Source organism: Scardinius erythrophthalmus, assembly GCF_964197995.2.
Source record: "Scardinius erythrophthalmus genome assembly, chromosome: 3".
NCBI classification, from domain to species: Eukaryota; Metazoa; Chordata; class Actinopteri; order Cypriniformes; family Leuciscidae; genus Scardinius; species Scardinius erythrophthalmus.
In genome coordinates, this window is record NC_138223.1 from 18,619,924 (window position 1) to 18,641,749 (window position 21,826).

General features: G+C 35.9%; 1 protein-coding gene across 1 annotated transcript; it reads right to left on the reverse strand.

Annotated features, from left to right (window-relative positions):
- Window positions 1-2,894: 2,894 nt before the first annotated feature.
- On the reverse strand, window positions 2,895-21,788 carry gatb (glutamyl-tRNA(Gln) amidotransferase, subunit B). The gene is made up of 13 exons (XM_081360347.1): window positions 21,461-21,788; window positions 19,713-19,863; window positions 19,458-19,571; window positions 12,832-13,030; window positions 12,620-12,742; window positions 10,864-10,977; window positions 9,830-9,914; window positions 7,800-7,844; window positions 6,117-6,309; window positions 5,010-5,143; window positions 4,460-4,538; window positions 4,212-4,346; window positions 2,895-3,911 (listed from the first exon to the last, which is right to left on the reverse strand). The coding sequence occupies exons 1-13, from the start codon at window positions 21,619-21,621 to the stop codon at window positions 3,786-3,788; spliced, it is 1,659 nt and encodes a 552-aa protein (XP_081216473.1). The 5' UTR covers window positions 21,622-21,788; the 3' UTR covers window positions 2,895-3,785.
- Window positions 21,789-21,826: the final 38 nt, after the last annotated feature.

Sequence of the window (21,826 nt, forward strand, 5' to 3'; positions counted from 1 at the left end):
GTCACATGCGCCTGGACACTACGACAATGCAGTTCTGAAGTGTCAACTAGTCTCTCCCCTGTGAAGACCTCCTTTCCGTGCCTTCCCTTCCCTCTAACTCTGTACTGAAAAAACATTGTCAAAATAATTCCAGTTCACATGGCTACGTGGATGCGATACAAAATTCTGTATTATAATTTTTTAAGGCCAGATAAGTAATTTGTTGAGGTCAATTTGTAAAAAAAGACAACACGCCTGTGCACATATATTCAAACATGCATACCTATTGACTAAACACGTAATACACATGTGCACGCCGTCAGCGTTTTCACAGGTTTGCATTTTGTAAAGTTTGCGCAGAGATAACCTATTTCAAGGTTTGCATTCTCGAGCCACCAGGCGCTGTTGTTGTGCGAATGAGCGGGCCGGAGCACGTTAAGGGTTTTCTGTTAGAACGGTGTCGTGTAAGCGACCCTAAGTTAATAACTAATCATCTTTGCAACGGAAGTGAATCAATCAAAACTAACTTTAGCTGGACAATAACTTTATTCTAGAGCTGCTGTAAAGCCAAAACAATCTCTGTTACTTTAATTTCCTATTATCACTGTAAAGCTGCTTTAAAACAATCTATATTGTTAAAAGCACTGTATAAATGAAGGTGACTTGACTTGACCTGTAGAATTGCTGGAATTTGAGAAACACAGTTGTTCTGGTTCCTTGTAGAGCATCACTGATATTAACTTATTACAATGTGAAAGGAACTAAGTTGTTAACAAACATGTTTGAAAGTAGCAAACCGCCTACTTGTAAATCAGGATGAGGTGTCTTTTTTTAGTGAGGTAAGACATTCACTACCGTTCAAAAGTTTGTGGTCATAAGATTTTTGTTTAGAAATAAATATATACTTTTATTCAGCAAGATTGCATTAAATTAATCAAAATTGACAGTAAATATATATATATATATATATATATATATATATATATATATATATATATATATATATATATATATTTTTTTTTTTTTATTATATAAATTCATCAAATAATCCTGAAAAAATACATCACAGTTTCCACAAAAATATTTTAAGCGGAGCAACTATTTTTAACATTGATAATAATAATAAATGTTACTTGAGTAGTAAATCAGCATATTAGAATGATTTCTGAATGATCATGTGACACTGAAGTCTGGAGCAATGATGCTGAAAATTCAGCTTTGCCTTCACAGGAATAACTTGCATTTTACAAATGTAATTAAAAAAAAATAAAATAAAAATAAATAAAATAAAACAATTGTAATAATATTTCACAATGCTACTTATTTTTTTCTTTATTTTTGATCAAATATATTCAGCATTGTTGAGAATTTTTCAAAATAAAAAAAACTTACCAACATCAAACTTTTGACCGATAATGTATTAAAACCATTATAGAGTTACATAAAATCTTCACAGAAATGATTTTCTTTTTTTCTTTGTTTAAATAAAAGACTATTTTTCTTTCTATTGAATCCCTATGACTTTGTTTGCAATTGTCATGAATGGTCATGAATTTAGCTGAAACACAATCAGAGAGACTATGCATACAGTACATCACATATTTTAAATGTATAAAAGAAAGCAAATTATATAATTCCAGTGTATCTAAACACCCCATATGCAAAATAGAAAGTGTCCTTTAGTATAAAAGTTGCCTTGATTTGAAAGTATTTTTACTATCTCCAGGTGTCTTGTTATATGTATGTATATAGAAACTCTGGAAATTCACCTGATCCCTGAGCACATTTGATTTTAGTGCAAACTGATAGTTACATGGAATTTGTAAACACACCATAAGCAGGTGATCATGAACATTGGTGGTTATGCTTTAAATAGTTTTACGAGAAAATAAAAAATTTGAATGTATATTTTTGACATATGTGATTAAATGTCTTCAACATATTCAGTGGTCAATTTTTGAAGGTGGATGTTTTGCTTTCCCCCTTGTACAAATTATGTCAATCAAAACCTGATTACCAAACATCCAGAGGCCACAATGTAGCTTGTCAATCCAAAGATATTTATATGCAGTTTTATGTAATGAAGGTGACTTTTTTGTAAGGGGGGTGTAATAGATTAGAAATTCTGGATTAAATTGCCTTTACTGGTGGTAAGCATTACTTAAATTGTACAGTTCTGTATGCCTTGGTTGTAAAAAGAAATGCTGAATCTGTAGAAATGTCACCAGCTCATATTTTCACCTTCAAATGACAACGGTTTCAAATGGCAATAGTTTCTATGTCAGAAATGTAAAGCAGGATGACTTGAATAAAGACATCTCTTGTCCACTAACAGAAGTGTCATATGAGTTAGTGGGCAATAACATTGTCAATCCTCCGTGCTTTAACTGATATGAACATCCCTTTTCTGCTGCTTGTTTAATATACTTGTTTTTACAGCTCCAATACATAATGCATATATAATCACAGCACACGAATTCTCTCATTTGTTAGGTTGCTCGGAGTGTAATTTTTGTATATATACTGTATATAAATAAACAGATAGGGGTTTTTATACCTAAATAAAACATTATAGAATTGTCCATGAAGTGCCTACTCCCAAATAATGCTATTGTAAATATAATCTTAAGGGCTGGTAGTGGCATCAAATGTTTGTATTGTAATTTATTGTTAACATTAGCCTACTACATGTACAGCTCTGGGTGAAGTTGCATCTGTATGTTTGGTAATGTTAACTCATGGATACTCATGTATGCACATGCACTGTTGACACAATTTAACTCCTGTTCCCCAGATAGTCCTTTCAGCCGAAGGGGTTTTTTGTTTAAAACTGGGTCCTTCCTCAATTCATTTTCACTAATGGCAGCCAGCAGCAATAGTCTCTATCATCAAACCTTTTTCTAAAGGGCTATCTATCCATCACGATTAACTTTTATTGAATGGATAAGACGACTTTATTCAAAATATCTTGTCTCTTAAGAGTCATACTGCTTTTTAGCACATTTCTTAACATGGGTAGACATTTGTATTAAAATTAAAAAGTACCATAAACTGAACTAATTTCACAAACATTTCAAATTAAGTTGAATTCAAAATTTAAAGTATGTTGACCATGGTAACTGAGCATTGACTCACAGGCCTTGGCATAATGGTATATGAAATTCATACTCCACCAGAGGGCGCTTGTTAATCATATGACACAAGACCACCATCAAGTTATCTTAAACATATACAACTTTTTTTGCTGTCTTAAATACTTTGGGTCGGACAAAAAGCAAGTCTTAGCAGTACACAAAAACATTCCTTTTATTTCAATCACTCATGCCAGCAGACATCGGCTGTGCTAGCAATGGCTAATGGTGATTACACACCAGAAGTTTCAGGCAACCTTGGCCTGACCTGCTAAATTCTAAAAGTGACGAATAATCCCACAAAACCCAATTATAATAGAAAATCCATACAGAGCGGCAAACAACTTAAAGCAGCACAAAAATATTCTGTGCACACAAAAGGTTTTCTCACAAGGCTCGACTATTAAGGAATCGATGATCATTTAGTGATAAATGTCTCAGAGCCCAGAATTAAATGAGCTGTGATTAATTAAATACTGAAATCCTTAGAAGTAAAACAACACAAAGTAATGTTGCATGAAACACCTTTGTTTATCAAAATGTTTGATGAATATATTTTACAGTGGAGACACCTTTCTGGAACGTAGAGAGGCTATTAAATGTTAATTCCATTGCTCCATTAAGCTGCTTGTCCAGAACACAACATTAACCCACAAAATAGGCATGCTGGGCAGTTCATGAGATCATTTCCTCTAGAATGGCTTTGACTTGGACCGGATCAGTTCTGCCTTTAGTTTCTCTCTGAACTTCACCCATTAATTTGTTCAGTACTTTCTTATTACCCCCTCTGATAATCTGAACCTGCAACAAAATTCATTTGCAAAAATTAGTGTGCAAGATATTAGGTTTTGGCAAATAGTTTATCTTTAAATAAACAAATTGTTTTGCGTTTCACAATAATATCACATGTTTGTGCAAAAAAAAGTTTTCTGATAATCTGAAGCTGCAAAACACAAAATTCATTTGAAAAAAAAAAAAATAGTGTAGAGATTATCGCTGGCTAGCAGTTATATAGTTTTAAATGTTTTTATTTTATTTCTACAAGCTGAAAATAGTTGAAGACGAACTAGGTTTTTAAGGTAGATTAATGTCTGGATTTACCTCCTCAGTGTAACGGTCCACAATCCTCTGACAGATCTTTCGTAGTTCCTCTTTGTCATTTATCATCCACAAATCCTGCTCCTTCACTATCTGGCCCACTGTCTTCTCTGGAGCCTTCCACATCTCCTGGAAAACCTGCGCTCACCACATACAAACACAAAACAGGCCTGTGGTTTAAAGAGAACCTCACATAATATGGCTTGTACGTCTGTCAATTAGCCAAGTTAAGGATTGTTTTTCTCTCTTACTTGTTTGGCAGTCGAGGATGAGATGTGACCAGATTCCACAAGATTGATCAGCTCAGCAAGAGCACATGGAGAGATGGGACTAAGAAAGAAACGGAGAGATTAGTTAGAAAGAACAGATTTCACACTCACATTCACTTACATAATTCGTTGAGCAAGACTTAGAAACATTATGACCAAGGAGAACTCATTACTGGATGGGTCAAACATGGCTTCTTTCTTACAATTTGGCCCCACTCACATATTAGTGAACTCAAGAAAACAAGAGATGATCATTGAGGCAGTTTCTGATCACTGAGCTGGAGGAGTCCCAGAAAAACACTCCCGTATATACAGTATATATCCCAAGGCATGGAGTGAACACAACCGCCATTATTTATTATTTACTGACAGGAAACAATATTGGAGAGAAGGAATCACAAACAGACTGGAAAAAAGCCTACGGCGCTCACACACGCACACTTCCTCTCTCCCTATTTCTTGGAATTATTTATTCTAATTTATTTTCCAATGTATTGGAGCTGTTGAATGATTGTTTTCAGTGCTGGCTCACCTCTGAGAGACTTTCAGACTCTGAAGATTCAGATTTCCCATCAGCTCATTCATCACCCAGCCAATCACCTTCCTCGGTTCTACCTTGGTCATCTGAACGACACTCTCAAAGAAGTCCATAAGCCCATCCTCATTCTGAAACAGAATAGTTATCATATCAATACAAAGCTTAATGCTAATCGGTGAAGTATCCCTTTAATATGAAATATCTGTGATGAAAAAAAGTAAAATGAAAAATAAATAAAAAAGTATAACAAATGGACAAGATTAACCCAAAACTATGGAAGCCTGTTTCCAACTCGGAGTAAAAAAAATAAGACTGTGACTGTGAGATAAGACAAGTATGCAATTGTGAGATAAATTTTAAGAAATTAAGTAACATTATGAGACATGAGGTGACAATTATGAAATAAAGTTGCAATTATGAGAAATAAAGACAAATTAGAAGTCACAATTGTGAGATAGTCGCAGTTACAAGAAATACACAATTACGAGGAATAGTCACAATTGTTAGGAATTAAGACAATTATGAGAAGTTGTGATTAAAAATACCTGAAGTTAAAACAAATAAATATGCAATTACGAGGAATAAAGTTGCTATTCCAAGAAATAGTTGCAATTATAAGCTGAAGTCGGAATTACAATAAATATTTGCCATTGTTATCCCACTGACAATTATGAGAAGCTGCAACTGTGAGTCACAGTTACAAGAAATGTTTGCAATTACAAGGAATAAAGTCACAATTATGAGAAATACTAATTACTAAGAAAAAATGTGCAATTACAAGAAATAGTTGCCATTGTGAGATATGAATTCTCAATTAAAAGAAATAATGACGCAATTGCAAGAATTAAAGTCACAATTGTGAGATATGATGATAGGATTCACAATTTTAAGCAATAATATTGCAACTGTAAGAATGTTTTTATTTATTTTTTCAGTTTTCATCACCACAGACATGACCATATGAATGTAAAATCATAGTGCTTACTACTTGACAAAGTAAAAAATACAATTGGAATGAATTATCTTAAAAGAATCAGAGTGTCTGATGGGAAATGTGTGCCATAAAACAAGCACGTACAGCTTGAATGTGAACTTTCTCACCACCAGCATCAAGCTGTGCTCTCGCAGAATGCCGTAGGTCTCCACAAGCCTCGTTCTCCTCACAGACGGCAGCTCTGGCAACTGGGCACTCAGCCTGTCAATCACCACAACCTGGGCGGAGTCAACGCCAGCAGGCACTGAAGCTTCACTCTCATAAACAAACAGTGGCGGCAAGTTGGGCTCTGGCATGAACCTGGGAGATAATGAGAGAATGTAAGTACATACAACACAACAGAAGGCGTGATTCAAGCAGGTCATGTGGGGGAACACAAGAGCGTGTTCTTATCAGGTGCAAAGATAAGCCAGCGTTTGTAGTGTTCAGACAGCGTGTGTCATCTCAAGGCCTAATCTCCAGCCCTCTCTGTCTTTCTGTCACACCCTCCTCATATATCTTTGACCTGAACCGGCCACACATGTCCAGCCATCCGTGTGTCTGACAGCGTCCTCTCCAGTGGCAGACCATCAGAGGCAATGGAGGCTGAGCGTACTGGAGTTCTGATCGTTGCATGAATGTCAGAGAACACATCTCAGATTAATAAAATGATCAATCAAAATGGACATTTACATTTGTTTCTCTCAAAGAATGCAGCTGAAAAGGCTGAGAAAAAAACTGAGAAATGACTTCCTTCTGCATAGTTAATCAATCATACATACTGTACGAGTCAGATTTTTTTTTTAAAGTTTTTGAAAGACTGCATTTATTTGACTGGAAATACAGTATAAGTCATATTGTGAAATATTATTACAATTTAAACTGTTTTCAATTTTAACATATTTCAAAGTTTTATTTATTCAACAGTATTTTCAGTAGCCATTACTTCATTCTTCAGTGTCACATGATCCTTAATCATGATCCTTAAGAAATCATTCTAATATGGTGATTTGCTGCTCAAAATAAACTTTTTTATTATCATTGTTAAAACAGTGTTGTGCTGCTTAGTATTTTTTGTGGAAACCGTGATAAAAAAAAATTCAGGACTCTTTGATGAATAGAAAGTTCAAATGAACAGCATTTATTTCAAACTGAATTTTGTGTGCAATGTGTTTACCGTCACTTTTGATCAATTTAATGCATCCTTGCTGAATTAAAAATTTACTGACCCCAAAATTGTGTGTGTGTGTGTGTGTATATATATATATATATATATATATATATATATATATATATATATATATATATATATATATATATATATATATAGTTAAAATATGTGTATAGATGGAAAGTGGCTTTCAATGATTTATTAATGTTTATTTTAGTCTCAGTCTGTAGATGGCACTGCATGATTTGCTCCATTTCTTTAGTACATCCACCCACTCTTCCCTCTCTCCTCCTTTATGTGGATCTACAGCTGCATTATCACAGCACAGCTGATGCATATTCAGTCCTTCATATCACCACTTGTCTAGTCTTCCTGTCCTCTTCCTCCACTGTTTTGTCCGCCCAATCACTCTCTTTCCTCTACAGCACCATATTAATCTCCATGTTACTCCCTTGCTGTCTATAGAAACACAGTATTTTCTGCTGCTTTCCTTTTACCTGTTTTCCTTTTATCCTGCACTGTTTCCAATTCCAAACTCCAATGTCCTCTCCTGTTTTTCTTTATCTTTACTCCCTGTAGTACTCCACAGGAAGGAGCAGATTTTATTTACCTGCAGGGTTCAATGGAGCATTACACTCACCTGTAGTCCTGTAGGCCTTCCTTATCCCTCATCGGAATTGTGTTACTGGCGAGAGAGAAAGAGAGATGGTAATAAATAAGTTATAGCTTCAAATAAAATAGAAAGTTACAAGCAAAGTATGTTCTGATAGAAGGTTCTTACAGGGAATTTAGAGTTTACATGTTCAGTCAGCTGGTCATTATTACCATGCAGGAGTTGTGATTCGCTCAGCATGTAATTACTAGATGACAACCAGGACTAAATGGCAACACTGTTAATGCCAAAATTAATATGTAATTTCAGTAATCAACAGACAAAAGCACAATAACAAGTAACAGTCATTATGCCAATGCCTTTTTGATAAACTTTTAAGTTTATTTAGCTTACAATAGTTATCCAACTGTGCAAGCTACGTTAAACTGTATTGTCTTTCATTTATTGTCAGATTAATCTTGCATTAAGACATTAACAATAGTCAATTATAGGAATTATTATTAAATAACTGCTAACTACTGTAACTACATTTTAATTCTGAAACTGAGGCCATTTTGAGTGATTATGAATGACGATGCAGTGGTCAGGTGGTACAAGTTGAGGCTCTTTTTACAATAATTATCCTGTATCATGTAAATTGAATGACTACAAACCAAATAAAACATAAATGGATTCAAAATTTTGTTGAAATTAAGTGAGAAGAGACCCAAAGTAAATTATAGTTTTGCGGCCATTTTAGAAAGATATTTGATGACAGACTGCCATGACTGACCAATTAAAATAAAGTATGCCAAGACAGAAGGTTGTGTACTAAGCTCTTATATATTGGAGGTTTGTGCTAGCAGATCATATCCAAGAGCAGGAGGACACAGCTGTGAGATGAGGCTTTTATTTCATGGGCAGATGCTCACAATAATACTGCTCTGTCATCTGTAGAGAGCATGAGTTAGTGTGTGTGTGTGTGTGTGTGTGTGTGTGTGTGTGTGTGTGTGTGTGTGTGTGTCTGGTGCTGCCATGTGTACAAGTCAACACATGACAGAACTACTGAGGTCAAATGACCACATTCATCTTTGGTCACAGATGGACAGGAAAAAGACCAAGGGAAAAATATGCTGCCCATGACTAAACACATTATTTCCAGATTCACTATTTGCCAGCGCTGCAGAATCTACAGCACCACAAAAGAAAACCGTTTGCAGTTTGAATTGAAATTGAAATGAGATAAAAGACAGTGTATCACAAAAAAATGACAAGACAACATTGTGCTGTCTTCACTGGCTGCACACAAAAAACAGCATGACAAGCGTAGTCAGATTCACAAACAAATGAACGTTATTGGTTTGAATAAGTATGACGGATCCTTCAAGGTTCCTGACTTGCACAATTGTTCAAAAGTGCTGATTTGGTGCTCAGGAAATATTTCTAGTTTTAACCACAGTTGTGCTGCTTAATATTTTTATGAAAACTTGATTTTCTTTCTTTTCCAACATTTATTCAGGATTAATAGAATGTTCAGAAGAACAGCATTTATTTGAAATAGCATTTTTATGTAAAAGTATTTACCGTTAATTTTGATCAAAAAAATCTTACAGACCCCAAACTTTTAAACGGTAGTGTACTTACTGAAGCACAAGTCTTGACTTTAAGTGATGTCCAGCTCGAATCAAAGCAATAACTTTTGAAACTTTAATTATCAGCATTTTGACTGGTTGTTCATATGACAATGTGTTGATTTTTAATACGTTTTCGGTTATAAATTGTGTTTTTTGGCATTGTTCTTATATGGTTGGTTTGCAAAAACAGAATTCTGTCAGAAACACTGACTAAACCTGAAGCAGAAGCTCAATGTGTTCAACGTAAAGCTCAATGTGTGTGATCAGCCATGAGACGCTAAACGTTTAAGTGGCAGTGGGTTTAAAATTCAAAAAGAAACCAATATAGAATCTGAGACTCAAACCATGTAAAACTCAGATCGTCTAATTGCATTGCTCTGTTCCAGTTGATATCACAGGAGAATGCAGCTCTTGTAGAAATCTGCCTGTTCTGGGCCCCCTTACCCAGATTTGCTGTCAAATGCTCGGGTCTCATTAAGAACCGTCCCACCGCTCTGCAGAACCGCCATCTGTCTCTGGATCTCGTAGTCTATGGAACATGTACCAAGAGAGGACCAATCAAACTCTAACCATAACCTTCTGCCAAAAAAAGACCCTAAAGTACTTTTGAAATGGCTGCACATCAGCATTTTTCCTCATGACTGCTTAAATGTGCTTTTGGGGGAAATTGTACTAGTATAGAAAACTACTGGTAGTCCTTTAGTTTTAGGACAATGTGCAGTATTAAACAAGTTAATAACTGACTTTTCAAGACATCAAAACAAAATACATTATAAATATGAATTAAATTGCACAACTTTCTCTCAGGGGGAACAGTGTAAAACATCATGTCACATTCAGCAATGAAATATTTTCATGTTTTCAATGTTTATTCTTGCTTTCATTGACAGCACTATTTAATCTTCTCGTCCTTGACAGGCATGTTTATGTGGGTCTTCAACACTCATTATTTTCTTGGATCAAATCAGTCAGATTTCCTTTTGAGTGAAACTCCTCGTTTCAAAAACACAACTTTGTGATTGTGTGTGTGTGTGTGTGTGAGATGATTGCTTCTGCAGCCTTTATTCAACGGTGCACATCTTGACAGAGCATTTAACACGAGACAGAGATGGAGTGAGGTGAAAATGCTTATTGTTCGTGTTTCTTATCTGGAGTTTGCAGTCTGACTTTCAGCGCTGGCATAATTACACACAGACACTCATTCCCTCCAACTGATGCTGGGCTAAATGTGACAACCACACAAGAAAAGTGACTTCCAGCTATTACTAAAGTGCGTGTGTGTGTGTGAATATGAATGCAGCATGATTAAAAGATTTCTGAAACCCACTGGCTGAAAGTCTATTTCATTCCCTCGACACGTCTTGCTGTACTGAGGAGCGGCAAAGAGATTTTACTGTATGCTTGAGCTTAAACCAGAAAAACCTGGTCCAAACCAACAGGCAGATCTTGATATCCATATCAGTTAGACATATCCTCACCTATGGCTTTGGCCATGTGCCTGACACTGTTGATGTTTTTGACCTCTGTCCTCACTCCCATAGGCTCTCCAGGTCGATGCACGGACACATTGGCATCGACCCTAAGTTGTCCCTCTTGTGAGAGGAGAGAAAGAGGGATCAAATGAGAATCACTCTGAACAGTCATTACAATTCAACCATCCACAGCTCTCAAAACCCCTGCTTAACAAACAGCGCATACATTTGAATTTGAATGATTTATTTGCATGAAATACTGTATTCTGGAGAGCACCGTTGAATAGTCTGCAACAAATAAACAATTTGCTGTATTTTGCTTCAAGGGGTTTTGATTAAACAAGAGCTATTGAATTTTTCATTACAGGAAGACAACAGGTTTATTTATCAGTGACACATTAAAAACGGTTGAGGAACAGGTCAGTTATTTTCTTATTTGAATTTGTTTATCTTCCACAAACACTACATTTCCTTAATGTTCTTACCTAAAGTGTGTAACTGAAACTATGATTTACTCATATTAAGATACAAGAACATCTCAGTGCATCCGAAGCACACATTCTAGTGAAGTCGGAAAGGGGGAAAGGTGTTTACAAATTGGTTGGGAAAAGAGGGTCATTGATGCGGGGGGCCACCTATAATCCTTTTATGCTATATAGGCTATTCATTTAGTTACAATGCCAAGACATTCTATTTATGTGTGCCTTTTTCAGTTTTAAAGATGATTTTTAGATTTGTAAAAAACATCATTTTGTCAACATTTTCTCATCAACAATACATCTTAAGATGTCAGAATGGCATTCAGCAGACATTTCTGCAATATTCATGATTCAAGACGTACACGAGTCCACATGTGTTTATCGGATGTTTGAACACAAAAATTAGCGTTAGTGGCTTTCCACCTAATGCGCTCTTTAATAGACATCTTGGTGACATATGGCACACTATGTACTGGGCTGGTCGGTATATTGAATATCTGCAGTGATTTTGCTGCCGATGTAAACTTCAGTAGCATTATGATTATTGTTTTAACATTCTTTTTTAGCCATTATGTTTTATAAACACTGTGTCATTGGACTACTTTTGCAATCTTTACCGGTCTTATTAAAAGCAAATCTTTAATTTAAAGTTCAGGGACCAAATCAAGTCGGTACGTTCAATTAATCTCTGTGAATTAGTTCAAATTGTTCTTTTCAGTGAATTAGTTCTGATTCAACATCTCGTTTGCCTACTCACAAATGTTTGCATAGCAAATTAATGTATTAAAAGTTGTTCCAAACCTGGATGAATTTCTCTCTTCTGCTGAACACAAAAGAAGATATTTTGAAGAATATGGGTAACCAAACAGTTGATGTACCCCATTGACATCCATAGTATGAATACTATGGAAGTCAATGGGTCCCATCAACTGTTTGGTTACCCATACTATCCCTTTAAATTGTTAAAATATTAATTTAATATTAGCACGATTTAGTTTTATTTAGTTTTCCTGTATTTCACATATTGCATTAAATATTTTCTTCAACATAAGTCTCTCTAGTGACAGGGGCTGTTTGGTCAAAATTATGGTTCTTCTGATGTAAGAGTATGACATCGATTTTTAGCCATATGGACTATCCTTATGGGTACTGGGTGGATTACTAACTCAGATAACATTGGTGCAAGCAATGCGATTTGTGCCTGAGACCAATTCATGGGAATAAATGTGTGTAGACATTAAAGGTTGTGATCAATGTTAGCTGTAGGGGGTGTATTAAATCACCAGCCATGTTGCCCTGGCAGGTGCCCAGAGCCTGCAGGATGAGTTGAAGCTCTCTGACGGCAGCTGCTGCCTCCTCTCCACAACACATCTCAGGCTCCATCACCAGCTCCATCAGACCTACACCTACAGACAGAGAGACACAGCCTTCATATCAGACACTGTCCACAAAGATACAGTCATTATGTTTCTGTATAAGAGTAAAGAAGCAGCACCTGCTCTGTTGAGATCTATTAGAGTCTGGCTCTGTTCAGTATCATGGAGACTCTTTCCACTGTCTTGCTCAAGCTGGATCTGTTTGATTTTCACACTCTTGGTTACCACTTGATTCCTTTTGCGACCTTCAAAAAGACTATAGACCAGTGTTCCATCCACTGCTATGGGAAGCCTCTGCTGAGTGATCTGGTAGCCTGCCTGAAAACACACACACACAAAAAACTGTTACAAAACTAAGCAATGGTGTCGAGACCATTTGAATTGCTACACAGAAGTTTATCTAGACCTAAATAGATATGTTACAGTAATGTACAGGGTGGGCCATTTATATGGATACACCGTAATAACATGGGAATGGTTGGTGATATTAAAGTCCTGTTTGTGGCACATTAGTATATGTGAGGGGGCAAACTCCTCAAGATGGGTGGTGACCATGGTGGCCATTTAGAAGTCAGCCATCTTGGATACAACTTTTGTTTTTTCAATAGGAAGAGGGCCATGTGACACATCAAACTTATTGGTAATATCACAAGAAAAACAATGGTGTGCTTGGTTTCAACGTAACTTTATTCGTTCATGAGTTATTTACAAGTTTCTGACCACTTATAAAATGTGTTCAATGTGCTGCCCATTAAGTTGGATTGTCAATGCAACCCTGTTCTCCCACTCTTCACACACTGATAGCAACACCGCAGGAGAAATGCCAGCACAGGCATCCAGTATCCGTAGTTTCAGGTGCTGCACATCTCGTATCTTCACACCATAGACAATTGCCTTCAGATGACCCCAAAGATAAAAGTCTAAGGGGGTCAGATCGGGAGACCTTGGGGGCCATTCAGTGTGTGAAGAGTGGGAGAACAGGGTTGCATTGACAATCCAACACAATGGGCAGCACATTGAACACATTTTATAAGTTGTCAGAAACTTGTAAATAACTCATGAACAAATAAAGTTACGTTGAAACCAAGCACACCATTGTTTTTCTTGTGACATTACCAATAAGTTTGATGTGTCACATGGCCCTCTTCCTATTGAAAAAACAAAAGTTGTATCCAAGATGGCCGACTTCTAAATGGCCACCATGGTCACCACCCATCTTGAGGAGTTTGCCCCCTCACATATACTAATGTGCCACAAACAGGACTTTAATATCACCAACCATTCCCATGTTATTACAGTGTATCCATAAATGGCCCACCCTGTACTTCTGTTTCTGATAGGGGTTTCCAAACAGCAGGAGAGTGCTAGAAGAGCCATGTATAAAAACAAATACAATATAATAAAACAATGATAGATTTTGTCATTGTTACAATTACATTCTGCATTTTAAATACTGGTCAGAAATTAAATTAAATCACAATTATTTAATAGAACTTGATAGAAACTAACAAATATTTTCTAGACAATATTTTACACATACACTACTGTTAAAAAATTTGGGGTCGTTTACTTTTTTTTTTTTAAGGGGTGCTATCATGCTTTTCCACTTTTCCAACTTTAATTAGTGTGTAATGTTGCTGTTTGAGCATAAAAAGATCTGCAAGGTTACAAAGCTCAAAGTCCACTCCAAAGGGAGATATTTTATATAACAGAATCCACTTTCCAAGAACTACAACGAACAGCTCGTTTGAACTACAATGCGATTTTACAGATCTTATGAAGTCACAATGGTACTCATTTAAATAATCCGCGCCCACGGAATATGCAAAAAAGTGGACGAGGCCTGGTTGAGCTGCATTAGAAAAGTCGCTATGTCAAAGAGAGACTGTTTTTTCCACAACATTTCCAAAACTCATTTGTTTAACCTTCCTTAGGCTGATGAACTTAGAGTGGTAAAAATGTATCCTTTTCCTGAAAATTATAACCCCAACGTTTATCTGTGCGCTGCACATTTTATGGAGAACAGCTTGTTTTCCGTTGCTTTTGTAAGCAACATCCTGTGAAATCGGTGCTTGCAAAGCCTGTGCATGAAATCCGTTCTGGACGATCCTCTTGTTTGTTAACATTGTCAGGGTCTGAATCGGGCTCAAATAGGTTTGAAATAACCTTAATATTTACGCTAGAGAAGAACACACAGTTATGGAGGGACGGGACATTTCTCGAACACATGCAAAGCGGTGCCAATCACAACACACTGGGCCAGCTAACCAATTCACAGCACACAGCACATTTCGTGTTTCGGAAGGAGGGGCTTTGTCGAAATTGCCCTATTTGAGCCAGACTGGGGAGAGAGGAGCTGTAAAATGCAAAATATGTGAAAAATAATGAGTTTTTTTAACAATCCAGCATGAAAACATATTCTAGTACACCCCAAAAACAAAATCAAGACTTCGTATACGGTAATAATAGGACCCCTTTAATAAGTTAATACTTTTATTCAGCAAGGATGCATTAAATGGATCAAAAGTGACAGTACAGACTTTTACATAGTTACCAAATAAATTCTGTTCTTTTTAAGTTTCTATAATTCTATTCATCACAAGAAAAAAAAAATATCACGGTTTCCACAAAAAAAATTAAGCGGCACAACTGTTTTCAACATTGATAATCAATCAAGCAAGCAAATCAGCATATTGGAATGATTTCTGAAGGATCATGTGACACTAAAGACTGGAGTAATGATGCTGAAAAATAAGCTTTACCATCACAGATTAAATAAAAGCATAAGAAAAAATCAGATCAACCCCAAACTTTTGAAGGGTAGTGCATTTATAATATTTGTTACACAGTATAAATTAGGTCTTTCTTTAAACATTAAAATATAACTGCCTTTTGTATTTTAGGGGACTGTCATATTTTGGTGACTGTAGCATCAAAGCCACTACTGTGCTTTGGGTCAGACCTCTTTCAGACTTGACTTGAAATCTAATTGAATGACCTTAAAATATCAATATTGTATAATCACAGCAGTCTTTTGTGAAGAACCATCATCAGGATCAAATATGGGGTTGGATAGGGTTAAAAGGCCAGGATTAGGGTTGTGACTAAATGAAACCACATACAGATATGTGTGATCTGGCTACATTTTCAACCTCCTTCAGTTTAACTGTGAAGCAAAACAGAGCACTTGTAACTGTTGCTATGGCAACACCATGACCAAAAAGCCACTAGAAATTTATCATAGTTATTGGCATGCAAAAGAGTAAAGGAAAGGGGAAAAAGCAATTATCCATTACCATCTGTGTGTTGTACCTGATCAACTACTTCATCACTAGCACAAAAACAAACAAATGTAAGCACTTAAGAAATTATATTAGCACTAATGAAGAGTGACAGATTCCTCAGAAGTCAAAGATTCCCTCCTCCATTTCAATATCTGAGCTTTTTCAACGTCAATTCGATTTTGATTTTTCAAGCAAGTCCTTGATTACCTTCGATTATTCTGGCTTAAAATTGGTTTAGCAGTCCATTTGGTAATGTAGACACAATGCATAATTCAAGAAAAAGAGGACATGGCTCACAAATCACTCGTATAACTGGTCAAATATATGTATGAATTCAAAACAGAATTCAATATTTTGTCTTGCGGTTATTTTGTGTCGGAACTAAAATGACATTTGCACTTAGTCTAATAATGCTATTTAATTACAAGTTAATTTCAAACACTGTGTCTTTACACAAGAGATATCGGTGTATCTGGTCTTCAATTATGATGCGCTGATACAACAAAAATCAATCTGTAAAGGGACTTTAGCCAAAGGATCGATGAAAAGACTTGAGAGCACAGTCGTGTTCCAGGGGGGAAAAGAATCCAATTTATTATTAGGTTTTTAATGATGATAAAATATATAACCTTTCAAGACAGAGTATCTTAAGCTCCAGGGTTGTTCAGAGATAGCTTCAAAACGAGCTACACAATTTCATTTTAAGAACATCATATTCAGTTACAGAATTCCCAGTGGAGAACTACATTACCCACACTGCTCAAAAGAGATCTACCAATAAGAGAAGGCGTTGTTACCATGGAAGCAAGAAATGCAGCAATCTCACTCTACAGTAATCCACCACTTGAAAATCTCTCTACATTTAAAATTAACTAATTTATTTGTATATACTGCATACTGTACTGTAGACTTATAGCTAATTGTTTGTAGGTTTTATTTTTTGTAGGCCAAAACATGAAAACAAGTTAGCATTTTAGCACTTCCACTTCCATCGTCTTGAAATCAATGTTTTTTTTAAAAACAATGTTTTATGCTTTTAGGTTAAATGCCTGAAATAAGGTCTGTGGTTTACACAAGCTAAACAAATTTGCATGTTTTATTCTACAGCACATGTGTCAAACTCAAGGCCCGCGGGCCAAATCCGGCCCGCCACGTTATTTTATATGGCCCGCGAGAGCATATGGAAATTTAGGCTGCCGAAAAATTTCGGCCGAAAATAACATTTTCGTTTTTTGGCCGAAAGATACTAAAAAGCCGCCGCGCCCCTCCGTGTTCGGCGATGGTTTGACTCTGGCTCAACGTGTTTTATGACTTTGCGTGCGAGTCCGCTTCCGAAGATGCATAACTTCTAAGCGCGTTCCGCTGTGTGTGTGCGCTGTGCTCTCCGCTCCGTGTTCACAGCGCGTTCTGCTCAATGTTCCGCAAGCAACCTCCGTGTGTGTGTGTGTGTGTGTGCGTGTTGCGAGCTCTGCTCACGCTCACCGGAAAGGCAAAGTCCGCTAAAAAAACGTGCCGACATGAAATTTCTCTGGACTTGTTTCTTTTTGCAATAGCACTACTGTGCTGTAACATGTGTATAGTCATGGTGTGTATAGCCGTGCTGGGCAACACTGGTAAAATTACTCTCGTTCACTGGTCCTCTCCCTGCTCTGCTCATGGTTTGATTAAAAATAGCTTTGTAGGACTATACTTTATTTTGACAATTGGTCAAAAAATAAATCTGTTAAATCTGATTCTGCTGCATAGAACTGATTGAAGAATAATATATTGATATTTTATATTATTTTAATATATTTTAATATACTGTATACTTAACATTTGCACCATTTGGATCACTCCGCTTATCTGTGTTTGCGCCACTTGCATCATTAAGCCAGTAGGTGGCGACAAGTGACTGTCTTTATGAGTGAACAATTGAACTTAAAACTGATTAGTGCCAAAACAATGATTAACTCAGGAAAGAAACAAGTTGCTGAAACCAATCTTTAATGCTAATATAAATTGCTCATTTGCCTCTGGACACAAAAAGATTGCACTGGTGTTCAATTGAAATGTAACATCTATGCAAAATAATCCTTGAAAGATTTCTCATTTAAGGCCATTCCTGTTTGGAATATGTGATTGTGTATTGTCAACAATAAGCAGAAACATTCTGCATTTCCATTTTGTAGTGTGGATCATTCATTGCAATATTTATCCTCATTCTCATTTTTAAGAATCTGTTATCTTGACAAATAATTTATGCTACTGCCCACTGACATGCTTTTAAAGCTATTGTTATCAAAAAATTTTGGCCTTTAAACACCTTAAAATGCACATATGTAGGTCAGAGAAATCCAAATTTTCTCGGGGGAGCATGTCCCCGAACCCCCCTAACTACCTCACATTTGAATAAGCATGACTGTGTGGTAATGTGTGCTGGTGTGGCTACAGTGCCAGGGCTGAATTTTTGAACCAGTTTACCTTTGCATATATACAATAATACATTATTCTCTGTATCAAATCATTATTACCCAGCTCCTGATGTTTTTAAAACCTAGAAACACCCCTGCAAATGCATATACAATATTTGTAACTTAAATAAGTAATAATCAAATAAAGAGACACTATATTAACATTTTAAAAGTCTTACAGTTACAACCGGCCCTTTGAGGGCAGCCATAATTCTGAAGTGGCCCTCAGTGAAAATGAGTTTGACACCCCTGTTCTACAGCATAAAATAAATCAGTAATACCCCCTCATTTTTTATAGCTTTTGCTTGTCTTGGAAAAAAAAAGTGCCTAAATGGGACTACAGATGATGTCAGGGACATTAAATGTCCTCACCCCGAACAGGAAAACTCATCTACTCACTAATTTTCTTTCACAGCCTCACTGTTTATAATTGTGCTCATGCAAACTATTCTAACCCAAATTTGAAGGGAAACCGTTTTTCAAATGAAGAACTCGATAATACTTACAAGAGGTGGGTTTGTAGTGCTTGTTTGGTGGTGACAGTATTAAGAACATATTTATGTACCTAAATGTATACAAAAACTGACCCCCCCCCCCACCCCACCCCACTCGTACAACTATATGGCCTCACAAGTCTGAATACCAGAGCTGAAACATTGCTCAAACCAGAGCTTGAATGTTTAAAGCTTTTAAGAGCTGACACTTGTTATTCATCTACATTAGTGGCAGCTGTTCTGTTTCCTGCCTGTTCAGCATTGACAGCCATCACTTCTTCATTAAAGCTCAGGAAAAGAGATGTACTGGATATATGTGCACGTCTCTTTGACAAACGATGAATCTATAAAGCAGCTAATCAAAAATAACAACCACATAGAGTTGGAAGCATAAGAAAGATGTTCTTGTTTATTGCATTTGTATCATCAGCACTTCTATGCTTTGGAATACGAAGATAAAACTACAGACAAATTGATTAAGCACCCAGATGTGTGTGCAGCTAAGGGAACTCACAGGCATGTCTGCATAAAAGTAGTGCTTCCTGTCGAACAGTGACTTCCTGTTGATGGTACAGTTTAAAGCAAGGCCTGTCAATACAGCAGCCTCCACACATCTTCTGTTCAGCACCTTAGGAAATGAAGCAGCAAGACATTCAATAGCATTTATAAATGCAATGAAACGACATATATAGTGTAGATTTATATTAATATATAATTGAGAATAAATTTTTTTCAATTATTTTTATGTTAATTCAATTGATTTACTTACTGGCAGTGTTCCTGGTAACGACGCATCAAAATATGAGACAAGCGAGTTCGGTGGAGCCAAGAATCTAACATGAGATCCAGAAAAGAGCTTTGATGTGGACTGAATCTGAGCGTGGATTTCCAGACCCACAACACCAACCATTTGAGGAAGACTAGAAAACATAGCACAAGGGATGAAGAGTTGGTGAGAACTGGTGACTCTATACAGTTACTTTAATACATAGGATATTAAAAGACAATTATATAATGCTTTAAAAATCAGCAGCTCAATTCCATTAAATTATGAGTTTATATGAAGATATATAAATCAAAGTTGAAATAAAAGGTAGACTGGTCTAATTTAAATAAAAAAAGAAGACTTATTATCATAAGTCTTATGATTATTATCTCTTGGCTAAGTGCTAATTGGTCAAACTTGTTAAGAGAGAGTTATGTTTTTTTTTTAATGCAATTAAAAATATGTAATTATAAAAAAGAAAAAGGAATAGTAAAAATGTGCATCTCAGTTACTATAATGCTTTGAGTCAGAAGTCCAATAACAGTGGATTTGTATGTTGGTATCAAATACTTACACTACCGTTCAAAAACTTGGTGTCAGTACTCAGTAAGACATTTTTTATAACGAAATTAATATTTTTACTCAGCAACAACACATTCAATTGATCAAAGTGACATTTAATACATTTAAAGACATTTAATATTACATAAGATTTATATTTCAAATAAATGCTGTTCTTTTGAACTTTCTATACATCAGAGAATCTTGAAAAAAATCTATCATGTTCTCATAAAAATAATAAACAGCACAAATGTTTTCAACATTGATAATAATAAGAAATGTTACTTAAGAACCAAATCAGCCTATTAGAATGATTTCTGAAGGATCATGTAACACTGTCATCACAAGAATAAATTACATTTTCAAATAAATAGAAAACAGGTATTTTAAATTAATAATATTTCACAATATTGCTGTTATTAATATTTTTTATCAAATAAATGCACCTTAGATGAGCATAAGGGACTTCTAAACTATATATAAACTAATATAAGCTATGGTAGTGTGGTTTAAAGTGTTAGTAAATTCTGTCACCCAAACTAAAATTCCATTATTGTTATATTTTTGCTTACACAATAAACTGTTGAACTGTGTTCTCATGACAATGCTGTTTTTCCATAAATGTCAGGATGTGGTTAATTATAACTGACTTGCTGGTTTTGATGATTAAATTTGATCAATACCAATTTTTTGCATTGAAGATTTTATGTGGCTATTGAGAAAAATACACCTACCCTAAGAATTATTAATTGGAGTAAAAAATGTGAGAACTAGCCAGGATGAACTCACATGTAATAATTTCTAAGTACAGTAATTTAATTCATTTTAATTACTATTTTCCGTTTGTTTTATTTTGTTTCGTATATTTTTTTTTAAAACATTTTTTTTAAATAACCACACTATTATCAAACACCATCTGTTCATCTTAGTAGTATCTGTTAATGGGATTTATATTTTGTACATTTTTCAGAGCACACATGTAAAGTCAAGGTCAGCAATCAAGTGTGGACTTGCAGTCTGTCAGCACACCTATACTCCATTCATTAATTCGATTAAACCAGAGAGAGACAACTATTCAAATTCAGTGTGTCATGTTGATGACAAATGTCAGAATGCCTGTATCTCCGTCTGCAAACATATGAACCTCCTATTTACAGTAGACAGCATTTTGGGGGGTATTTGACGCCTACCTTTTTGTCTGTACTTTGAGCTTAAGTTGTTTTTTTGATCCGGATGTCCATATTGTCCTTATCACGAAATTAGTATCAATATGATACAAACTTTGTGATTTATTAGTATATTTTCTCAGGCTAAAGAGCATTCTTCTGTATCCTGAAGAGGAGGCTGCCATGCTTGTGTTTGTGTAGCTGGTGCATGTAGTTTTACAGAGCCACCAGGAACCCGCTGGTATACCGTAGGATAACGAAGAAAAAACTTCAACTCCCACAATGCCAGTGGCTTAACGGCAACGTTTCCGGCGATTTCTTGTGACGGCATTCACAAACCGCGAAATCTCATAACTGCAGTTGGTGGCGGGAGATTAACGCATGGTCCTG